This window comes from Vipera ursinii, assembly GCF_947247035.1.
Source record: "Vipera ursinii genome assembly, chromosome: 2".
NCBI lineage: Eukaryota > Metazoa > Chordata > Lepidosauria > Squamata > Viperidae > Vipera > Vipera ursinii.
Genome location: NC_139513.1, coordinates 151,699,355 through 151,718,698, shown reverse-complemented (window position 1 = coordinate 151,718,698; position 19,344 = coordinate 151,699,355). Strand labels below are relative to the sequence as shown.

Below are 19,344 nucleotides of genomic sequence, written 5' to 3'. Positions count from 1 at the left end.
GAGATTTCTATACAGTCAGTGCAAACCATGTTTTGAAATACATGGTAGGGCAAAGATAATCTCTGTCTGTAACTCTTTAAAGCATCCATATCTTTCCTTATGGCTGCCCTCTGCCGCCACCACAATTTTACTTATTTATTTATTAAATTTATATGTCACCCACTTCAGGGAATGAATGAATGATTCAGGAAGAAAAAAAATGTTGTTTCAAAGAGTTGTGGGCACAAGCTATGCGTGTATCTCCACATTCTAGAGCTGCTTCTTTGGAAATCAACTTGAATTATTGTATGGCCCTGCTCCCTAGATTTAAGAGAAGACTACCATTTCCTTTCGTGAGAGTTCATGACCGATGGCCCTTCCGCTAAATTCCGACACCTGACTGGAAAAATATTAAACTTGGGGAAAGTATTTTTGTTGTCTGGGAATGAGGAACTTGTGGCCTCTCTAGATTTTCCAGCAATCTCAGCATGGGATAGCTGTACAGACGTGGGATTTAAATTGGAATGAGGTGGGGAAGGGAGGGGGAAAATATAGCTTGAAATCTTTTGATGTTTCTGAGTTTGGCAAACTCTCACTCAGTTGTGCTATTTTTCCCCCAAAGGATCACTTAGTGATTTATCTCAATGTTTCAACAAAACACAATGGGATTTTAACACAATTGGTAATTGATGTGATATTAGAAATTGGTCTCGTATATAATCTGTACCTGATAACCAACCTGTATAGCTAACCTGTATTCCCCTCACCGCTTCCTTATTTAAATGCTGTTTTAGTCTAGCCAGCTATGCATCTGCTGATGTGAGCTACAACTCACAACAGCTTGTGCCTGTTAATAAAATGTGTTAGAAGATAAAAATCAGATTCTTCTGATTTTTTACTACCACAGACTCTTCCAACAGCACTAGTCATATAACTAATCATAAAACTCAACAGGTTTTAAAACTCACATCCAGTTAGACTTAGAGCCTTGTTTCAGCAGAAGAGTTCCTAACTGTCATCATTTCCAAGCTAAAAGTCTCATCTTTTGCTCAAGTTATTTGAAAACTGCTGCTCTTCTCCCCTTCCCCCCCCCAGGTGTTCATGTGGGTTGGCAAAGAAGCCAATGAAGTTGAGAAGAAGGAGGCAATGGCAACTGCTCAGGAGTATCTGCAAAGCCATCCTAGCGGGAGGGAGGTTGATACTCCTATCCTAGTGATTAAGCAAGGTTTTGAACCACCCAACTTCACTGGCTGGTTCCTGGCTTGGGATCCTAACAAATGGAGTGTAAGTGAAAGCTACTGAATACCTAAAAACATACTTTATTTTCTGAAACTCTGAGAATTATTACATCAGCCCTGGAGTATTTAATTAAAAGCCACCCGTATATGACTTTTTAATTTGGACATTTTAGTGTTGCAAATATTTATTTTATCTGTTTATCATATTTAAGAACCAGCCATCTCCCTCAGAGTATTATTAGTATTAGAAAACGTACCTGTACATCCAAATTTTGTTAGGTGAATATAGAATTGCTCCATTTAATGTGGAAAGATAATTTATTCCACAACCTATAAGCTATGCTGAACATTCCTAGGGTGAATATACTTATCATTCCACTACAATACACTTGTAATAAGGGGCTGTCAGGGCAGAAGTTCTTCCTTGACTATTCTTTTTACTGGGAGGAAGGGCATTTAAATACCTCTTGAACTGGTGTGGTATGACCAGGGTTCAGTACAGATTGGGAGACAGATTTTTCTCAACTTCCCAGTTGAGAATGACTCTCCTCCACGCGCATATCACAAACTCAGTTACCAGCAGTCTTATTTAATTGGTGTTAACAACTCTTTCATGGTGATGACCTATAAAGCCCTAAATGGCTTGGGTCCAGGATATCTGAGGGAACACCTGCTGCCGGCATCAAGTTCCCTTCGTCCTGTGCGCTCCCACAGGGTCTTCTCAGGGTGCCACCGGTAAAAGAATGCCGGCGGATAACACCCAGGGGGAGGGCCTTCTCTGTGGGGACGCCTGCCCTTTGGAACCAGCTGCCCGTGGAGCTTAGGACTGCCCCCGACCTTCGATCATTTCGCTGAGACCTGAAGACCTGGCTCTTCAAGCTTTCCGGCCCAGGCTGAGTTTTAATTGGGGTTTTATATTTTTTAGGGATTTAATTTAATCTTTTTAAATTATTCTTAATTTTTGTATCGATGTTTTATATACCCTGTAAACCACCCTGAGTCCTACGGGAAAGGGCGGTATATAAATTCAATAAAATTCAAAATTCAAATTCAAATTCAATGATGGACTTTCGTGTTTTTGTAGGAAGGGAAGACATACGAGCAGCTGAAGAAGGAACTGAGAGATGCCAATGACATGATCAGAATCGCAGATGTAAGTTAGTTTGCTTATACTGGGAAAACCACTGCCCATGGTTAAGCAACTAGCCGGAAGAGAAATTGGAAGCTGCTGTATTTCAGTCATATCCAGTCACTCAGCCCATGAGCCCAGAGGTGGAGACCTAACGGTCCTTCAGATGTTGCTAAACCACGGTGCCCAAACAATACCAGGCATTATGGGAAGATACTAGATATTATAATACAGTAATACCAAAGGCACACACGTTCTTCACCTCTGATATGTCCCTGCATTTTCTATAGTAGCTCTCCAGGACCTCGGACAGAGAGGCTTTCTCAGGAACTGCTTCCTAAGATCCTTTAAATGGGAAATCCTGGAAACTTAAAAACTGATTTGCCTGGGAGCTTTGATTATGTTACGGTAGATACTTCATCGTCCAGCCTTATAAATCAGTGTAGCACATTGGACTCAAACTGATCCACTTTTATTCACCTTCCGCTACAGATCTCCTCTTAGCCTCTTCAGTACCTCAGTTAAGGTGGCTTTGGACTGGTGACATGTTTTTGAGTTGCCTGTGCAAAAGTCATTTCTAAGCTTGTGTGCTGCAAAAAGATGGTGGCAGTGATAGAATAATTTAAAGCTCCTGTTAAGGCCAAGGGCTCTATTTTCAGAGAAAGGTTTCCACAACATCCTACACAATTCATTATTTTTTCCAAACACCTTTACTGGGGACCAGCTGTTCTGCCTAACCTCTGCATCAGGCACAACCTGTCCCCAAAGCAGAGAATCAGCAGGAGAAAACACCGCATACCTAAAACAGTGGGAACATCAATCAACCAATCAATCAGAATAGAGCTGTAAGGGACTTTGGAGGTCTTCTAGTCCAGCCCCCTGCTCAAGCAGGAGACCCTGTACCATTTCAGACCTTATACCATTTCAGACATGGAGTAGAAAAGGTCATTCTTACTCTTTAAATTAAGCATTTGGTATTTAATAATGAGATATGACTAAATCTTTGCAACAGGATAAAAGAAGGCACCAGCAAACATTAGGCTAGAAGAGGGAGGGGGAACCTATGGCCTTCCATGTGTTTAGCTACAATTTCCAGCATCATTTACCATTGATTGTTATCTAGGGCTGCATCAGGAGAGGCCACAAATATCTTTTTCCTGCTAGGGCAGGGGTAGGCAACCTTGGCTCTTTTATGACTCGTGGACTTCAACTCCCAGAATTCCTGAGCCAGCACAGCTGTGCTGGCTCAGGAATTCTGGGAGTTGAAGTCCACGAGTCATAAAAGAGCCAAGGTTGCCTACCCCTGTGCTAGGGAATGTCCTGCTTAGTCCAGCAACCTCTAGATGCTTTGAAAAACCATTCTAGCAGGGAAGCCTGGGAATTGTAGTTCCATTTCTTTTGAGGATACCAGATGGCTGGTCCACATGAACATTTCAGCAAGCTTTTAAGAATCTGCTGTGCTCTGTTTAGGGTGACAGGCTTGAAACCCCGAGGAGCAGCAAGTGTCCAATCTATCCTCTAGAAGTTCTGCTCTCCAGTCTGGAGGACTTACCTGAAGATGTGGATCCTGCTAAGAAGGAGGTGAGTCCTATCAAGCATTTGCCATGGGCCGAGAAGAGTAACCAGATTTTGTCTCAAAGATGCCATAAGGACATCCCTTAAGCATGTTGCTTTAGAATTGAGGGGGAGGAATCATCATTTTAGATTGCAGACAGTATATTCCTAATTCTCATGGCTGTACAAGTCAGCTCCAAATATTTGGGTTATACATGGTAACATATCAGGCTTCTGAAGTCATAAACAGCAGATTAAGAGATAAACCTTGACTTAAAACACACACACACGTAAGGATTTCAGAAGCTTGAATTGCAACTCAGAGCCAAGTATATCTACCCAAATTTCATTTATCTACAAAATAAGCATATCAGGAAGGATTCTAGCCCTAACTCCCTCATTGAAGGCTTTCTCTTTGCCTCTTACATAGTCAGCCTGCAGACGGGTAACTAGGACAGCACGTGTTAATTCCTTTATCACTGCATCAGTCCATTTTTTTTAGTCCTTTGCCAGAGGTTTCTCATGACGACCATATTCTAAATGGCATCAATTAATGTTTTTCAGTGCATAATGTTCAGTGCGGTAAGCCCCTTTACGTCTCAGTAGGATAAACTATCCAGTGTGGTTTCTTCCTGCCATCAAAATAAATCTCTTAAAAGCAATTGGCATGATTGATTTAGTCTGGTGGGATCTGTAGAACTATTTTAACTGAACTGGGAGAAATCCCACTGTTTCTACACTCTGCTCCCGCCTCATCCTTCTTACTCATCTCTTGTTATTTTTCCCCATCCATAGAATTTCCTGTCAGATGACGATTTTACGAGAGTCTTTGGAATCCCCCGGGAAAAGTTCACTGTCCTCCCTACTTGGAAGCAACTTCACATGAAAAAAGAAAGGGGTCTTTTCTGAGGGGGAAAAAAATGTGGCATTTATCAAACTCGAAAAAAGGGAACCTTCTTGGGTTTCTCTTGCTTTGGAGAAGAAGCCAAGTCCAGAAGCAGCTTCCTTCGGGAGCTATCTTTCTTTTAAGAGCGTATCCATGTAGGGCCTAAGTACATTCAGAAAGTTGTTTTGGTGTATTAAGGGCTGCTGCTGCTATCCAGGAAGTTTATTCTCCCTGCTGTCAACAATTACCCACTCTCTAAGGAGCCTGTTAGCAGAAAAGTCGCTGCTTGTGAGGTAAAATTGAATTGCTGAAACTCAGCAGACCCACTAGGAATTGGTGCTGTGCTTTTGGCAAATAGGTACCCTATAAATAGCAGCTGGGTTGACCCCCTGGAGCCCCAAGCTGCTTGGCAGGCCTGCTGCTTTGTTTAAATCAGACATAAGCATGTACTGTTCAATGGTCATCATTAAACATGTGAATAGTGCCTTATTTGCTCTGACTCCTATCTACTTTCAAGGAATACAGACAGTCCTCAACTTACGACCACAACTGAGCCCCAAATGTCTTTTGCTAAATGAGACATTTGTTAAGGGAATTTTGCTCCATTTTATTATTGTGGGGGGTTTTTTGCCAATCATTTAAGTGAATCACTGCAGTCGTTTTAAGTTAGTAACACGGTTGTTTAGTGAATCTGGCTTCCCCATTGACTGCCTGTCAGAAGGGGACCACATGACCATGAGACACTGCAACTGTCCCGAGTCAGTTGCCAAGCCTCTGAATTTTGATCATGTGACCATGGGGATGCTGCAATGGTCGTGTGAAAAAAACGCTCATAAGTCACTTTTTTCACTGTCGTTGTAACTTCGAACAGTCACTAAATGAACTGTTGTAAATTGAGGACTACTTGTATTAGAACTGTGAAAGGATGGCCTTTCAGGCATTCTTGGATTACAACCCCCATTATTCCTAATGACTATGCCAGTTGGGAAAGATGGGCATCTGAGGCTATCCAGTGAGTCCCAGACTCTCCATCTGCTTCAAGGTTGCATACAAAAGGCCCTGGATTATAGATGCTTCATTTCAAAAGTTTATAAATGGTGATTGTTCTTGTCCTTTCACCTTTTGAAATGACACATGAATTTGTATTACCCATGAATAAAACTAACAATTGTTTTGAGGTTAGGGCTGGGCAAAAAATAAGCGTATTACCTATTTTTAATGACTGGATTTCACTCTGTGGGCCAGGCGCTCATTCTCAGTTTAACCTACATCAAATTATACATTAGCAATAGGACTTATATACCATTTCACAGTGCTTCACATCCCTCTCTAAGCGGTTTACAGTCAGCATTTTGCTCTCCAACAATCTGGGTCCTAATTTTACCCACCTTGGAAGGATGGAACCTTGAGCCGGTCAGGATCGAACTCCTGGCTGTGGGCAGAGTTTGCCTGCAATACTGAATTCTAACCGTTGCACCACCACGGCTCTTAAATATGGCCACATTAAGCCCCTGAAGAAAATGCCAGCTATAAAGCCTGGAAAATTAAATAATGGAATAAGCTAACGTTTCTTGACAAGATACATATACTGTATTTTTATTCTGACAGCAGTTTTTTTTAAAAAACATTGCAGCTCTCCTCTAAGTTGCTTTAACAGTTTCAGAACCTGTCATCTTCTACAGCAGGAGTCTTCCAACTTGGCAACTTTAAGACTTATGGACTTCAACTCCCAGCATTCTTCAGCCAGCCCTGAGGGTTAGAGTGAGGGCTGGCTGAGGAATGCTGGGAGTTGAAGTCCACAAGTCTTAAAGTTGCCAAATTTGAAGACCAGTTTCTATAGCATTGATTGCCATCTATCAAGGTTTATCTAAGAACAAGAATATATACCAAAAGCCCAATTTACCTTAACTTAGTGCAATCTCCTACAATCTCTCCTCTAGCTTTGACTTGAGCAATCTCTAATTAAAATCTGCAATGCTTTCCCCCCCACCCCGATATGCTTCCAATTACTAACCATCAGACATAGTTCACAACAAATTCCTAAGCACAAACTGTTGCAGAAGAGCCATTATTCTGTTGGACGGCAACTACAACGCCCCACTGCTGCTAATCCAGACACTTTCAGACACAGAGGATGCAGGGGGAAAAAATCTAAAAATCTTAGTTTACCTATTGGTAGTAACTACATTAAAGGGACATAACAGCTGGCTTGAATAGAAGCAAGAAGGCAATTCTAGTCTTCATTGTCAACACATTACAATTGAGGGTGGTTGTTCCTGTGCTCATCTGAGAAGCGGCTGCAGGAAGTTTCCAAGGGGTATGAGGAATTTATGTTCCTCATGATTCAGCCATTTACCTCACAGAGAATTCTCTCATTTGGTATTTTCCAGATGACTGTCAGTCCCAGTCTCAACTTGTCGCTGGCATTCCACCCTTTTCTTCCCACTCATGAATCCTTTACTGTCCTTATTTTACTTCTTCACAGGCACTTCATTAATCAGAATAGCAGTTATTAACTACTCAGCAAAATACATATTCTGTCACTCTGGTTAAAAGCTTTAAAGGTATGCAAAAGACACATGCCGTCTGCTGACAGTAAGTTTCAAAGAATCCCATTGATTTCATTTACAGAAAATAAAAACAGACTTGTCACATTTCCGAATACTAATGCGAACAATATGACAGGCTTGAATCAGAGGCCACAACCTTCATAAATTTGCCATTACTATTACAGAAGGAACTCATACTTTTATTTGTTACATTAACATCTGTCTGCCATATTTTCTTGGTCACATTGCACAAAAGCCGTTTCTGAGTTTTCGAAAGACATTCCATGTTTTCCATTCGTGGCTTTAGACAAAGCATTACTGGCATTACCATCTACTTCCGTGAATCGCTCCCAAGCCCAAGCAGAATTGGGAACTAGTCTTGATATTCCCAGTACAAACGAATCTTGCCTAGCTCGATTCGGACAACTCTGGATCTTCTCCACACTCGAACCGCACAAAATCCAACACAGATACCCCGGTCGGCTGAAGGTATTGTCCCAAGGAAATAGTTGGCTCCATAACGTATGGCTGGGCAAGCATCTTCGTTTCAGATTCATCTCCAGGTTCGTCTTCCAGAGAGCCCACAGAGAGAGGGGCCATACCTACCACATGCTGGGCCAGCCTCCGACTCATTTCAGCAATGTCAGACTTTTGCTCTTCCTCCGAGGAACTGCAGATCACCATGGCACCGTATTTGCCAAATAACGTGTTAGAAAGCAACGAGCTGCTTTCTGAGGGTGACCCGTGTACGTAAGAGCCGATGAAGAAATTCTCAGGCACTGATATGCATGCTGCCCTCTTAACAACCATGTTCTCGCCAAGTTTGCCTTTAAAAGAAAAAAAAAAAAGAAAAATTTTTAAAAGTCAAAATGTGGGGTGGGGGGGAGGAGAGGGAGCAGAGAGAACAGCACGAGCCAGTAAAGGTGCAGAAGAAGTGGGCCGGAGAGGCAAGGTGTCAATTCATGGGAGATCTGGCTGCAACAGTATGCGGATACATGTGGGGCAGCTCCACACCCCCACCCCAGCTTGATTTTTAGGTGTGCGCTTTGCCCCAAAACTAGGGCTTATTTTGGGGGTAGGGCTTATATTAGCGCCCCCCCAAAAAAAACAAGCTAGGGCTTATTTTCAGGGTAGGTCTTACTTTCAAGGAAACGCGGTATTATGTCTGTCCATCTATCATAAATTCCATCCATTGAAGAAAAAAAAGAAAGAACAGTGCATGAAAACAGGAAATTGTTGCCCCTCCCTTCTGACCACTATTGGGTATTACTGGGCCCCAAACACTCACCTATCGCCAGAGCGAGTTGGTCAGTAAGCAATGATCCTTCTGGTCCTGTCCTGAGTTGAGAAAGCTCATCGGAATTTAAGAGACGCTACAAAACATTCAAACATGGTGTCAATTAATTTTTTAATGGAAACCTGCAAAGTAAATCCAGTGACTAGTTCATTTTAGCGTCTTGCTTGTATGCATTGCTTTTCTTCTCATGTGGCAAGGAATTTGGAATAACAAAAATGGAATGAAGAGAAAGGTGCAAACCACATCAGCAGCAAATTGTCAGCAAGAAGTAGTGGTCCAATGCCCAAGCAACATCAATAAAAGGCTTCTCCAGTATTTTCTTGCAGTATTCCTCTTTCATCAAACCCATTCAATTTGCCACCCACAAACAGAAATAGGACTGTTTCATAGGACTGTTGTGTTCTTGTAGCAAATCAGATCTAGAAAGCTTCAGAAATTGTCAGCTACTGGTTTGTAAAAGATATTTAACTTAAAATGTATTTAACTGTCTTAAAGACTACCTGCTATCTAGTTAATGTAGTGCAGAGGTCTTCAAACTTGGCCCTTTTATGACTTGTGGACTTCAACTCCCAGAATTCCTCAGCCAGTATACCTGGCTGAGGAATTTTGGGAGTTGAAGTCCACAAGTCATAAAAGGGCCAAGTTTGAAGAATCCTGATGTAATGTACTAGAACCATTTGTTTAAAAAAGTAAATTAATTTAAAATACATGAAGTAAGTCTAACAACACTCATGAGGAAGCATTTGAGGGAGGAAATTGACTTGTAGGTGCTATTCTTTTCCCTGAAGTTAATGTGCAACAGAATTACTAAGGACGCCTTCTTCATTCTAGCCCAGTTTTTGATTGGGATGGGGACAGGACAGCCAATAAAAATACAAGATGGTCATTAACCATTATCAAAAGTGGCCATGATTTCCAGAGCCTTTGAGACATGCTGTTAGATATCTTTTCACTTCACTGAACACAGATGATGTGTGAAAATTCTGCACTTTTCCCAACAACTTGTAATTTCTAACCATAAAAATGAGAAAAATAAGCTCATTATAAAATAAGCTGTCTCGTGAAGAGGCCAAAAACATAGTTTCATACACCAGAGACCTTCAGAGTTACCCATATTTACTTTTATTAAATGTATATGCCACACATCTCATTATCAAGAATGACGCTGGGGAGTCTATATTTACCAGGGCCTCAGCTCAGCTCAGGTGTTTTTTGAAGGGAAGGTTTTTGTGTCCTACGGCAGGACTGAGGCTGCATTTTTAGCCCAGTTGCTCAACTAGCTGAAAACTAGAGCTCCCTTTGGTTTCATTGCTGGACTGGCAGTAGTGGCATGCTTTATAGCATTTTGAGGTAAGCAGCACGTGAAAACTGTGCATTTTAAGATACTCTTCACACAACTCAAAAACAAAACCACCACCACAACAAAAAACCTTTCAACTTCCCCAAATATAGAAATTCTGTTCATTTTGCATCATTGCTCCATATACTATGACCAGGGCTTTTTTTCTCATAGAACGCTCAGAACGGAGTTCCGGCACCTTTTTTGGATGGAACCTTGTAGGGTAGGCAAGGTGGGTTGTATGACATGTGTGAGTTCCAGCACCTTTTTCTTTTACAAAAAAAGCACTGACTATGACCATCACCCCTACCAAAAGATGTCAATCATGGACACTTGCCATGAAAAACTGAGCCATCCCTGTCCTAGAATGTAAAGCTCTGATGCTTTCTGGAGAGTTTTATACGCCATTGAGTTGAACATGCGCCACAGAGCTTTTGAGACACATTTGAGACACAGATAAAACAGAGAATGGTGGATTCATGCTAAGATGATTGTGAACAAGGAAAAGGCCTAGATTACTATAGGTTTTCTCACAATACAGCAATATACAAAAATGTAAATAAATACATGTCAGACACTCATTTGCTAAGTGGATGCAAGGTATCAGCTGTGAGGCAATTTTGCAGCAAGGTACATTTTTCCTTAAGGATTTAATGCCAAAGAATCATTCTATTTCTGCAGGCACTTTTGAGAGATACCTCATATCACTCTTAGTATGGGGAATACATACCTATTTCTGATCAACAATGCACTAGTTTCTTAGGCTAAGTCTCATGTGCCACGTTGGCCAGCCCCCACCTAAAAAGTTACATTTGACATCTCCTACATTTTTAAGTGCCCAACTAGAATTTTGTTTGAAGGTGCCCCTTAAGAACCAACCGGCAAGAAGATTTAAATGCAACATTAGTATCAAATTCTTCAAAATTACAAGATATCATTTGTACATACGTGTGTGCATATCATTCTTACCTTAGCATATGTGTTTGATTGGTCTACGGTCTCCTTATGGTGAATCATTGTTCCAATCGCTACTTGCTGAACCAGCTGTTGAAATTTAACATTTTGGGCCACAAAATCGGTCTCACAGTTTACCTGGCAGAAAAGCAGGGCTAACTTAGAAATATCTCACCACCAGTTATATTGCTAAAGAGTTTAAAATAGAGCTAGACACTGAGATGTTCCCAAAGTCCCAAGATGGGTGAAAGTGGGATCCTAACTTTTTGTTAATGTGACAACAGCATTCTTCTCTCTTCCTTACCCTGTAAGGATATTCTGTATTCTAAACTACAATGAATCAGCTAACTATTGCTTTGTGTACGTTTTAATGTCAAAAAGCAGCTCTCTGTTTATTGCGTGTTCGATATAGTTAATTAATTATTAGCTTAATATTGGACCTACTTCTAAAAGTAGCCCGACCACTGTAAGGTTTGTGCTAGTCTAACAAGAACTGGATGTAAAATGGCTGCTAAAAGGATCCTTAGTACTCTTAATGCCTGTTCTCCCAAGACTAAAAGAAAATGAAAACAGCTGCCAAACTATTGCAAATATCTCTTTGTCTTTGACACAGACTCTAAACAGAATCCTATTACCAAAAAAAAACAGGATCCCAGCATCATGTCATTCAATGCCAGTATTGCTCAATAAAAACAAAAAACTAAAGGGGAAAACCCAGGAAGTTAAACACGCCATGTATTTAAAACCTATGACCAGTGAACTGACCCATATTTTAGATAAATTAGATTTCCTGAAGTTTGAATCTGGGAAAGATCAGGAATATTTCCTGCATTACCTCAGCAGGCTAAAAAGCAAGTATTTATGTTTATAGTGTTACGTGGAGACATAAAAAAGTGGCTTTTCAAGAGAACACTTGCTTCCAAACTTATACCTAGAGAGGCTTTTAGGAATTACAGCAAACTATCATGCAAATGTTCATTTCTTGCTATCCCTGATCTCTAGGCCTGCTGCCTGTGGTCAGAAAGCAGCGGTGCAGAGACCCATTTCAAATTCAAATTATCCCATCGTGAATTTCAAATAGGCAGTTTTGGAAGCAGTTTGACACGGTTCATTTTGAACTCACGACCTAGATAACTGAGGCAGACCATTTTAAATGTTCAAACGTAGAACATTTCGAAAACCCCTTCCAAAGAGAGCCATAGGCCAAACTATTGAAGAACACCATGTTCAGGACAGAGGAGATCTATACGGTTGTCAAAGGGAAGCATATCCCCATATAATTCTCATATAGCCATTCTTGCTCCCAGATGTGTCTAATATTTATTTATTTAACCCATTTATCTAGTAGCCAATCTGCCAAAAGAAATTCTGAACACAAAAATACATTTCAATAAAAACTACTTAAAATAAATTGCACTGAGGCCCTGATAAAAAATATCCATCCACCCACCAATCAGCTCATGCCATCTTTGTAAACTTTCTGGCCCCAGTTTGGGGGGGGGGAAAGGGCAGGGGGCTAAACAGGGCCTTTGTAATCATCCTGAAGGCCAACAAATCTTCTTCAAAGGAAAGACTCACCTCTACCATTACTGCTGAGCTACCCTCTTGAAGCAGCCCTATTAGACCTTCTTTTGCCTTCCGACCGTAAAGTTTCAATGCTTTGTTCCATCCCTCCTTCTGTGCTTGTTCGTGCAGCCAGATTTCAGCCTTTGAAGACAAACCCCAGAATGAGAGATAATGTAATCGTCCATCTATCTATCCACCCATACAAACATATATAGAGAAAAGGATATATAATCCAGAAGCCAAAACCAGAGAAGCCACAGAGCTTAGGCCCGGGATATTTGCAGGACCGTCTGCTGCCAGGAACGTTTTCCCATCGCCCTGTGCGCTCATACAGAGAGGGCCTCCTCAGGGTGCCGTCGGCCAGACAATGTCGGCCGGCGACCCCCAGGGGGAGGGCCTTCTCTGTTGGGGCACCTGCTTGGTGGAATCAACTCCCCCGGGAGCTCCGGATGGCCCCAGACCTTTGGTCCTTTCGCCGTGACCTTAAGACATATCTTTTCCAACAGGCCGACCTGGACTGATGATAATGGGGTTTTTAATTATGATTTTAAATGTTTTTATTGGTTTTAGTGGGACTTTGACACAATTTAATTCTTTTTTAATATTTGTATTTATTTGTATTTTATTATTGTTAGCCATCCTGAGTCCTTCGGGAGATAGCGCAGCATACAAGTCTCATAATTAATTAATTAATCAATAATAAATAAATAAATAAATAATTTAAACCATCAAAACAAAGGGAGCTACCACTCATTCTAACTCCTGACCTAGAGACAGACTCAGGTATTAAGGGCTCACTTAAAAAGGGCCTGGAGGGGCCTCACCTCCAGGTGAGATTCAAGGTGCTGGTGATGACCTACAAAGCCCTAAATGACACGGGTCCGGATTATTTACGGGAGCACCTTCTGCCGGCGTCAACTTCCCATCGTCCTGTGCGCTCCCACAGAGAGGGCCTCCTCAGGGTGCCGTCAGTCAGAGAGTGCCGGCTGGCGGCCCCCAAGGGGAGAGCATTCTCTGTGGGCGCACCAGACCTTTGGAATCAATTACCGGTTGAGCTCCGGATGGCTCCCGACCTTCGCTCTTTTCGCCGTGACCTGAAAACCTGGTTATTCGAGCTTGCCGGCCTGGACTGAGGGATTGGGATTTTAAATTTTAGAATTTGATTTACTTGGTTTGGGGCTAAATTTAATTTAATTTATTTTTAACTTTGTAGGCCATGTTTTAATTGCCCTGTACACCGCCCCGAGTCCTTTGGGAGAATATAAATCTAATAAAATAAATAAATAAATAAATAAAAATATAAATCTTGGCAGGAATAGTGTTCCAAAAGGGCAGCACCATGAAAAGAATGCTCACTTCCTGTATCCCCCAGAGATGTTGTTTAATTGAGGGAGTATTAGATATTAGATTAGGGTATGAGATTAGTTCGTCTCTTCATGGTGCACCCTGGATAGTGTGACAGCGGGAACTAAACGAACTAGCAACTGCTGGCAGCCAGACATCTCTGTAGACTTTCCTGGCTCTCAAAATACATGATAATGAAAACAAAAACAAAAACTGGACCTTTTCAGGCCCAAATGATAGGAGAGATTGGGAATATTATTTGAATTTGCCAGATCAATGTCGAGGGCTCAGCAGATTCATGATCCAATGTTTCCAAACTGTTCATACAGATCTTTTTAACATTTATATTTTGTTGTGTTTTACTTATCTAGGTGAAAGGTTAATATACATTGCTAGTCTATTTATGATGCGCCATTCACTAAATAAAAACAAATGTATTCTCTCATTATACTTCTACAAAAAGTGGTAAATAGCTCTGAAGGGTGGCCCCTATTTCAAAAATACTTTGTAAACAGAGAGTTAGAAAATCACTGGAAAGTTTCTTGATCACATTTCAGGTTTTTCCACGTATGTTATTTTCAGAGGATCCAGGAACAGCAGTGGGTGGTTCTATAACTGAGCATTTCCCTGCCTGCTCAAATTTTATCTGTATAAAGGTTTGTCAGTTGTACAGAAAACATACAAAAAACGTGACTTTATAAGTCGTTTGCTTATAAAAGTATGTATGGATTTTCAAGGCAAGAAGAAACAAGGGTCTTCCGGTGGCTCCGCGGCGACGGAGGGAGCCTTCCCGGGCTGCCCGCGGCTCAGCTGGTGTTTTTTCGCCCGAAACAGCGCCGATCAGCTGTTCGGGCGAATCTGAAGCCCCCTCCTCGGGAGAAGAGGAGGGGGTGAGCCCCCAGGTTGGGGTTGAGTTCGCCGGGGCCGCCTGAGCTTGGAGCTTGGGCGGCCGAAGGATTGAACTCCCCCGTAGCCTGGGCTGCTCCCAGCTGACCAGCGTCTCTGCTCCGGACTTTATGGAGCAGAGCCAGCCGTCTGCGACCATCCCTGCTTGAAGGAGAGACTATGAAAGGGAAAGAGCAGGCAGAGCAGTACAAGAGGGAAAGATGAAGAGATGAAGAAGATTTTATTTTACTCTCAAGCTTGATGGACTTTGCTTAAAACTTAAAGTGAAAGTGCGTCACAATTGTAAGTAAAAGATGGCGGCGAAACCCCCCCCCTAGAACTTTTCGGAGTGCTGGAAATTCTCCGGTGCAACAACAATCATTGTTGCAGGCGTTGCATTCTCCTGATGTATTGACATCGAAGGATCTTGAAAAACATACCCAGTTAATTTTGGAGTCAATGGGTGTTAAATTTCTACAGATGGAGGAGAAATTGGAGAAATTGGAGCAGAGAATGGAAGAAAGGATGGAACAGAAACTTAGAGAAATGAAGGTAGACATTTTGTCCTCAGTGCAAAAAGTTGCTAAATGTGTGGAGGTGCTGGATGATCAAGTGCAAGACTTGATTCAAAAGAATGCTTTATTAGAAGCAAAAGTATTGGAAATTGAAGATTTAAAAGACAAAATTGACAGTGAACAGAGCTTGGCCCAATTTTACCAGATGCAGTTTGCTGTGAGAATTAGAGGCCTAAAAGAGAATATTAAGGAAGATTTAAAGCAGCTGGTTTCTGAGGCTTTTGAGGGAGTATTGAACCATCCAGCATCTGAATTAAAACAAGGTATGGACAAAGTGTTCCGTGTGAATTCGTGGATTGCTAAACAGAGAAAGTTGCCTAGAGATGTGGTGGTTTATTTTGTAAAAAGGGAAATTAGAGATGAAGTTATACAAGCTGCCTACGATACCAAAGTTGTGATTGCTGGTCAACAAGTTTTGGTTTTAAAAGAAATTCCTCCAAAGATTTTAAAGAGAAGGAAGGATTTTATATTTCTTGTGCAAGAGCTCAAGCAAAGAGATATAAGGTTTAGATGGGAGATCCCAGTTGGGTTGAGCTTCATGTATGATGGCAAAAGATACTGTTTGAGTAATGTGAAGCAAGCGCATGATTTTTATAATAATGTTTTGGAAGTAACCCCGTCAACACTTTTGGAAGCTGCAGAGGGATCTGGAGAAGGAGAACATCAAGAGGATGAAGATGCACAGATAGACGAGAAGGGTACAGGAGGAGTTCAAGCTGCAACTCTTTTGGATGATCTTAGAGAACAGAGGGTGACGCGTGCTGCCTTAAAACGCTCAAAAAAGAAAAAAAAATAAGACCAGTAGAAATCTATGGAACTTCCACAAAATATTAATTAATGGACAACTTACTACAGAGGAAGAGGAAGAAAGTTTTGTGGGTTAATGTGGGTTAATTTGTGTAAGAACTATTTATTAATGTGCAAATGAGAATATGTTAAGGTAATAGTGAATTGTGGAAGAACATAGATGGGAATGATGCTAGTTTTTTTTATTTTAGTTTTTTATATATATTTAGTATTATTAAGGATTGGTTTACTATATACAAGCTAGAGAGTGATGGATTTTAGAGTTTATAATTGTTAGTATATGATTGATTATGATTGCCTTTTAGATATATACCTTGTATTTTGCTCTGGGAAGTCGGGGGGGGGAGGGGGGAGGAGGGGAAGTGGAGGGGGGGAGGTAGGGGAGGGAGGAGGGGGAGGGGGAGGGGGGGAGATAGGGGGGAGGTAGGGAGGGGAGGAGGGAGGGGGAAGGGGGGTTTTTTTTTAAAGGAAAATTGTATTTTATAAAACTTTTCAATAAAAAAAAAAAGAAGAAACAAGGGTCAGTACAGATTTAATTACATTCACTCCAGCCTAAATACTTTGATGTCAGTAAGAATTACCGTTTAGCCAGCAAGCACAAAACTGTTGCTTTAAAACAAAACTGTTACTGATATTTTAAAACAAGATTTTGGAACATGGAAGCAGCATGCTGATAGAGAAAGAATGAGAAAATGAAAGATATGGGTTACAATGTCACACACACAAAAATGATTCTTACTTCTTCAAAATTATCACCATATTTTTCCAAGGCTTTCTTGCAGTTCACAAAGGAATAGCCAGTTTTCTTCCTAAGTTTCATCAGTGCTTCTTTTGCTGCCAGGACAGGAATGCCAGCATGAAGGAAACGAGGCAAATGCCATTGCTATAGGGGGAAAAACAAAAATGAAATGAAAAAGTTTGAAGTTCCCACTGACCCATTTGTGTATGACAAAATGAAGCAGAAGAATTAGAGAGTGATCCCATACAGTCACTTGGGAGTCAATTCCTACTAGAAATGACCTCTAGCAGAGAAACATAAAATCAGAATTCTAAGTTTGACAACGTTCTGTTGGGGGAAGTCATATTCCCAAAGAGAATGTGCAGGTACCAATTCACCTGTAGCAAGGCAGTCTTATGATCTGGTGAGAACATGCACAAAAGAGATGCTCTTCTCAGATGCTGAAGAAATGAAGGCAGATATGTAGTCCATAGAGCCAAACTGACTTGAGAAGCATGAAAGAAACCTCTCGGTTTCCCCAACAATCTGAAGCTAAAGAGTGTGGGAACAAACTTCTATTCTTTTATTATAATGTTTGTGATAAACTACCCTAAGAAGCTTACAATACAAAATACAACATCTACAAAATCACAATATATTTAATAATAGGTTAAAAACTGTAACACACAATTCCACAATAAAACATCCCACTTCAATGAGCCCTTCCCTGAACAGATGATATACAAATCAACCTCTGAAGCTCCTTTTCAAAAATATACAGTTTCTACTACTGTTCTGAAGAATAACATGGTATGGGCCATTTGCACTTTTGGAGGGAAGGTTTTCTAGAGTAGAAGCAACTGTTGAGAAGGCTCCTCTCTCTTATTGTTCACATGGGTTGGGAAGATTGAAGATCCTATCTGGGTCAGTCAATAGGACAGAGGTTTACTCTTTTACCTAGAAAGAGTAAACCTCTAGTCCCAGTGACTGACCCAGCATTATCCAGGGACACACATATTTGCCTTCATTCACGGGCAGATCCAATTTGAAGAAGGTGGTCCTAGAGAAACCTGCAGACTCAAGCTATTCAAGGTTTACAGGTTAAAACTAACATTTTGAACTATGCCCATAAATCAATGCAGCATAGAATTGACATCATGTGACAGTAGCAAAGGTTCCCCCGCACATGCGTGCTAGTCATTTCCAACTCTAGGGCCGGTGCTCATCTCTGTTTCAAAGCCGAAGAGCCAGCGCTTGTCCGAGGACGTCTCCGTGGTCATGTGGCCAGCATGACTAGATGCCGAAGGCGCACGGAACGCTATTACCTTCCCACCATAGTGGTCCCTATTTTTCTACTTGCATTTTTACATGCTTTCGAACTGCTAGGTTGGCAGAAGCTGGGACGAGTAACTAAATTGCCAATCATTCTGCATCAATTGCAGTTTCAAATAGTTTTCAAGGGCAGCCCTAAGAAAAGAACATGGTAGAAGTCCACCCTTGAGACGATGAGGACATGAATTACTACTTCCAGATCTTCCAATTTCAAATAAGCCCCATTAGAGTGGCACTAAATTGATTGATTGTGCCTTCCGAGTCGGCCTTGATTCCGGGTGACTGACTAGACCAGCGTTTCCCAACCTTAGGAACTTGAAGATGCGTGGACTTCAACTCCCAGAACATCTTCAAGTTCCTAAGGTTGGGAAACGCTGGACTAGACAACTTCCTGCGGTTTTCTCGGTAAGATTTTTCGGAAGTGGTTTGCATTCTCCTTGGAGCTGAGAGAGGGGGGGGGGAACTAGCCCAAAATCATCCAGCTGGTTTATGCCCAAGGCGGTAACTAAAACTCCCAGCCTGCCAATTTCTACCCTGGTATCTTAACCACTACACCAAAGTAATTTATATCCTGCCATTCTATACAAACAAAGATAATAAAGTGAAAATTGAATCGCAGGCAGAAACAGGGAAGTCCCTCTCGCTAAGTTCCCACGCGTGCAATCCTGTAGTTTTAAAGGCAAAGGGGTCTCCGCCTATAAAAACGAACGTGGCAACCTGCTGTAGTCTTAGGGACCTGGATGAAACCAGACCACAAGCAGCACCCCTGCTAGTAAACCAAATCAGCCGGCATCGCCTCCAGGCAGGCGCCCCTCACCTGCAGCACCAGGGCGCCCCTTGCTTGCAAGGAGACCAGAGTCCACCCCAGCCCCGAAACGCGCAGCATGTTGAGGACGCAAGAATTAGACGTCATCAAACCCCGTACGGGGTACGCGACCAGGGAGACCCGGCCTTCCTTAGGCTGAAGCCGCGCGCGCAGAATAAGCCCGCCTTCCCTCGACGCTGATTCCCTCTAATCTACCCAGACGTTTCATTGGTTGAAAGCAAGACGCCGCTGAGCCTTAGAGAGGGAAAGCGAGTCAGCTCGTTGTGCTGGGTTTAGACCGGTGTTCTTCTAAATTGACCACTTTAAGACGGGTGGACTTTTAACGCTATGTAATCATGCAAATACTTAGCCATTTACCATTTGCAG

General features: G+C 41.8%; 2 protein-coding genes across 2 annotated transcripts in view; one reads left to right on the top strand and one right to left on the bottom strand.

The window, feature by feature from the left end:
* The window catches only part of AVIL (advillin), a gene marked incomplete at both ends in the record, with an annotated part of 32,815 nt that extends 28,006 nt beyond the window's left edge, over positions 1-4,809 (top strand). The window contains 4 exons of the mRNA XM_083352078.1: positions 1,075-1,263; positions 2,302-2,370; positions 3,817-3,927; positions 4,696-4,809. Coding sequence (XP_083208204.1) covers positions 1,075-1,263; positions 2,302-2,370; positions 3,817-3,927; positions 4,696-4,809 — 483 coding nt within the window. The remainder of the gene's footprint in view (positions 1-1,074; positions 1,264-2,301; positions 2,371-3,816; positions 3,928-4,695) is intronic.
* A 2,264-nt stretch (positions 4,810-7,073) lies between these two features.
* On the bottom strand, positions 7,074-19,065 carry TSFM (Ts translation elongation factor, mitochondrial; the record flags this gene model as incomplete). The annotated part of the gene is made up of 6 exons (XM_083352079.1): positions 7,074-8,162; positions 8,624-8,708; positions 10,941-11,063; positions 12,504-12,632; positions 16,842-16,985; positions 18,970-19,065. 6 exons carry the CDS (start codon positions 19,063-19,065, stop codon positions 7,744-7,746), a joined length of 996 nt encoding a protein of 331 aa, XP_083208205.1. The 3' UTR covers positions 7,074-7,743.
* Positions 19,066-19,344: the final 279 nt, after the last annotated feature.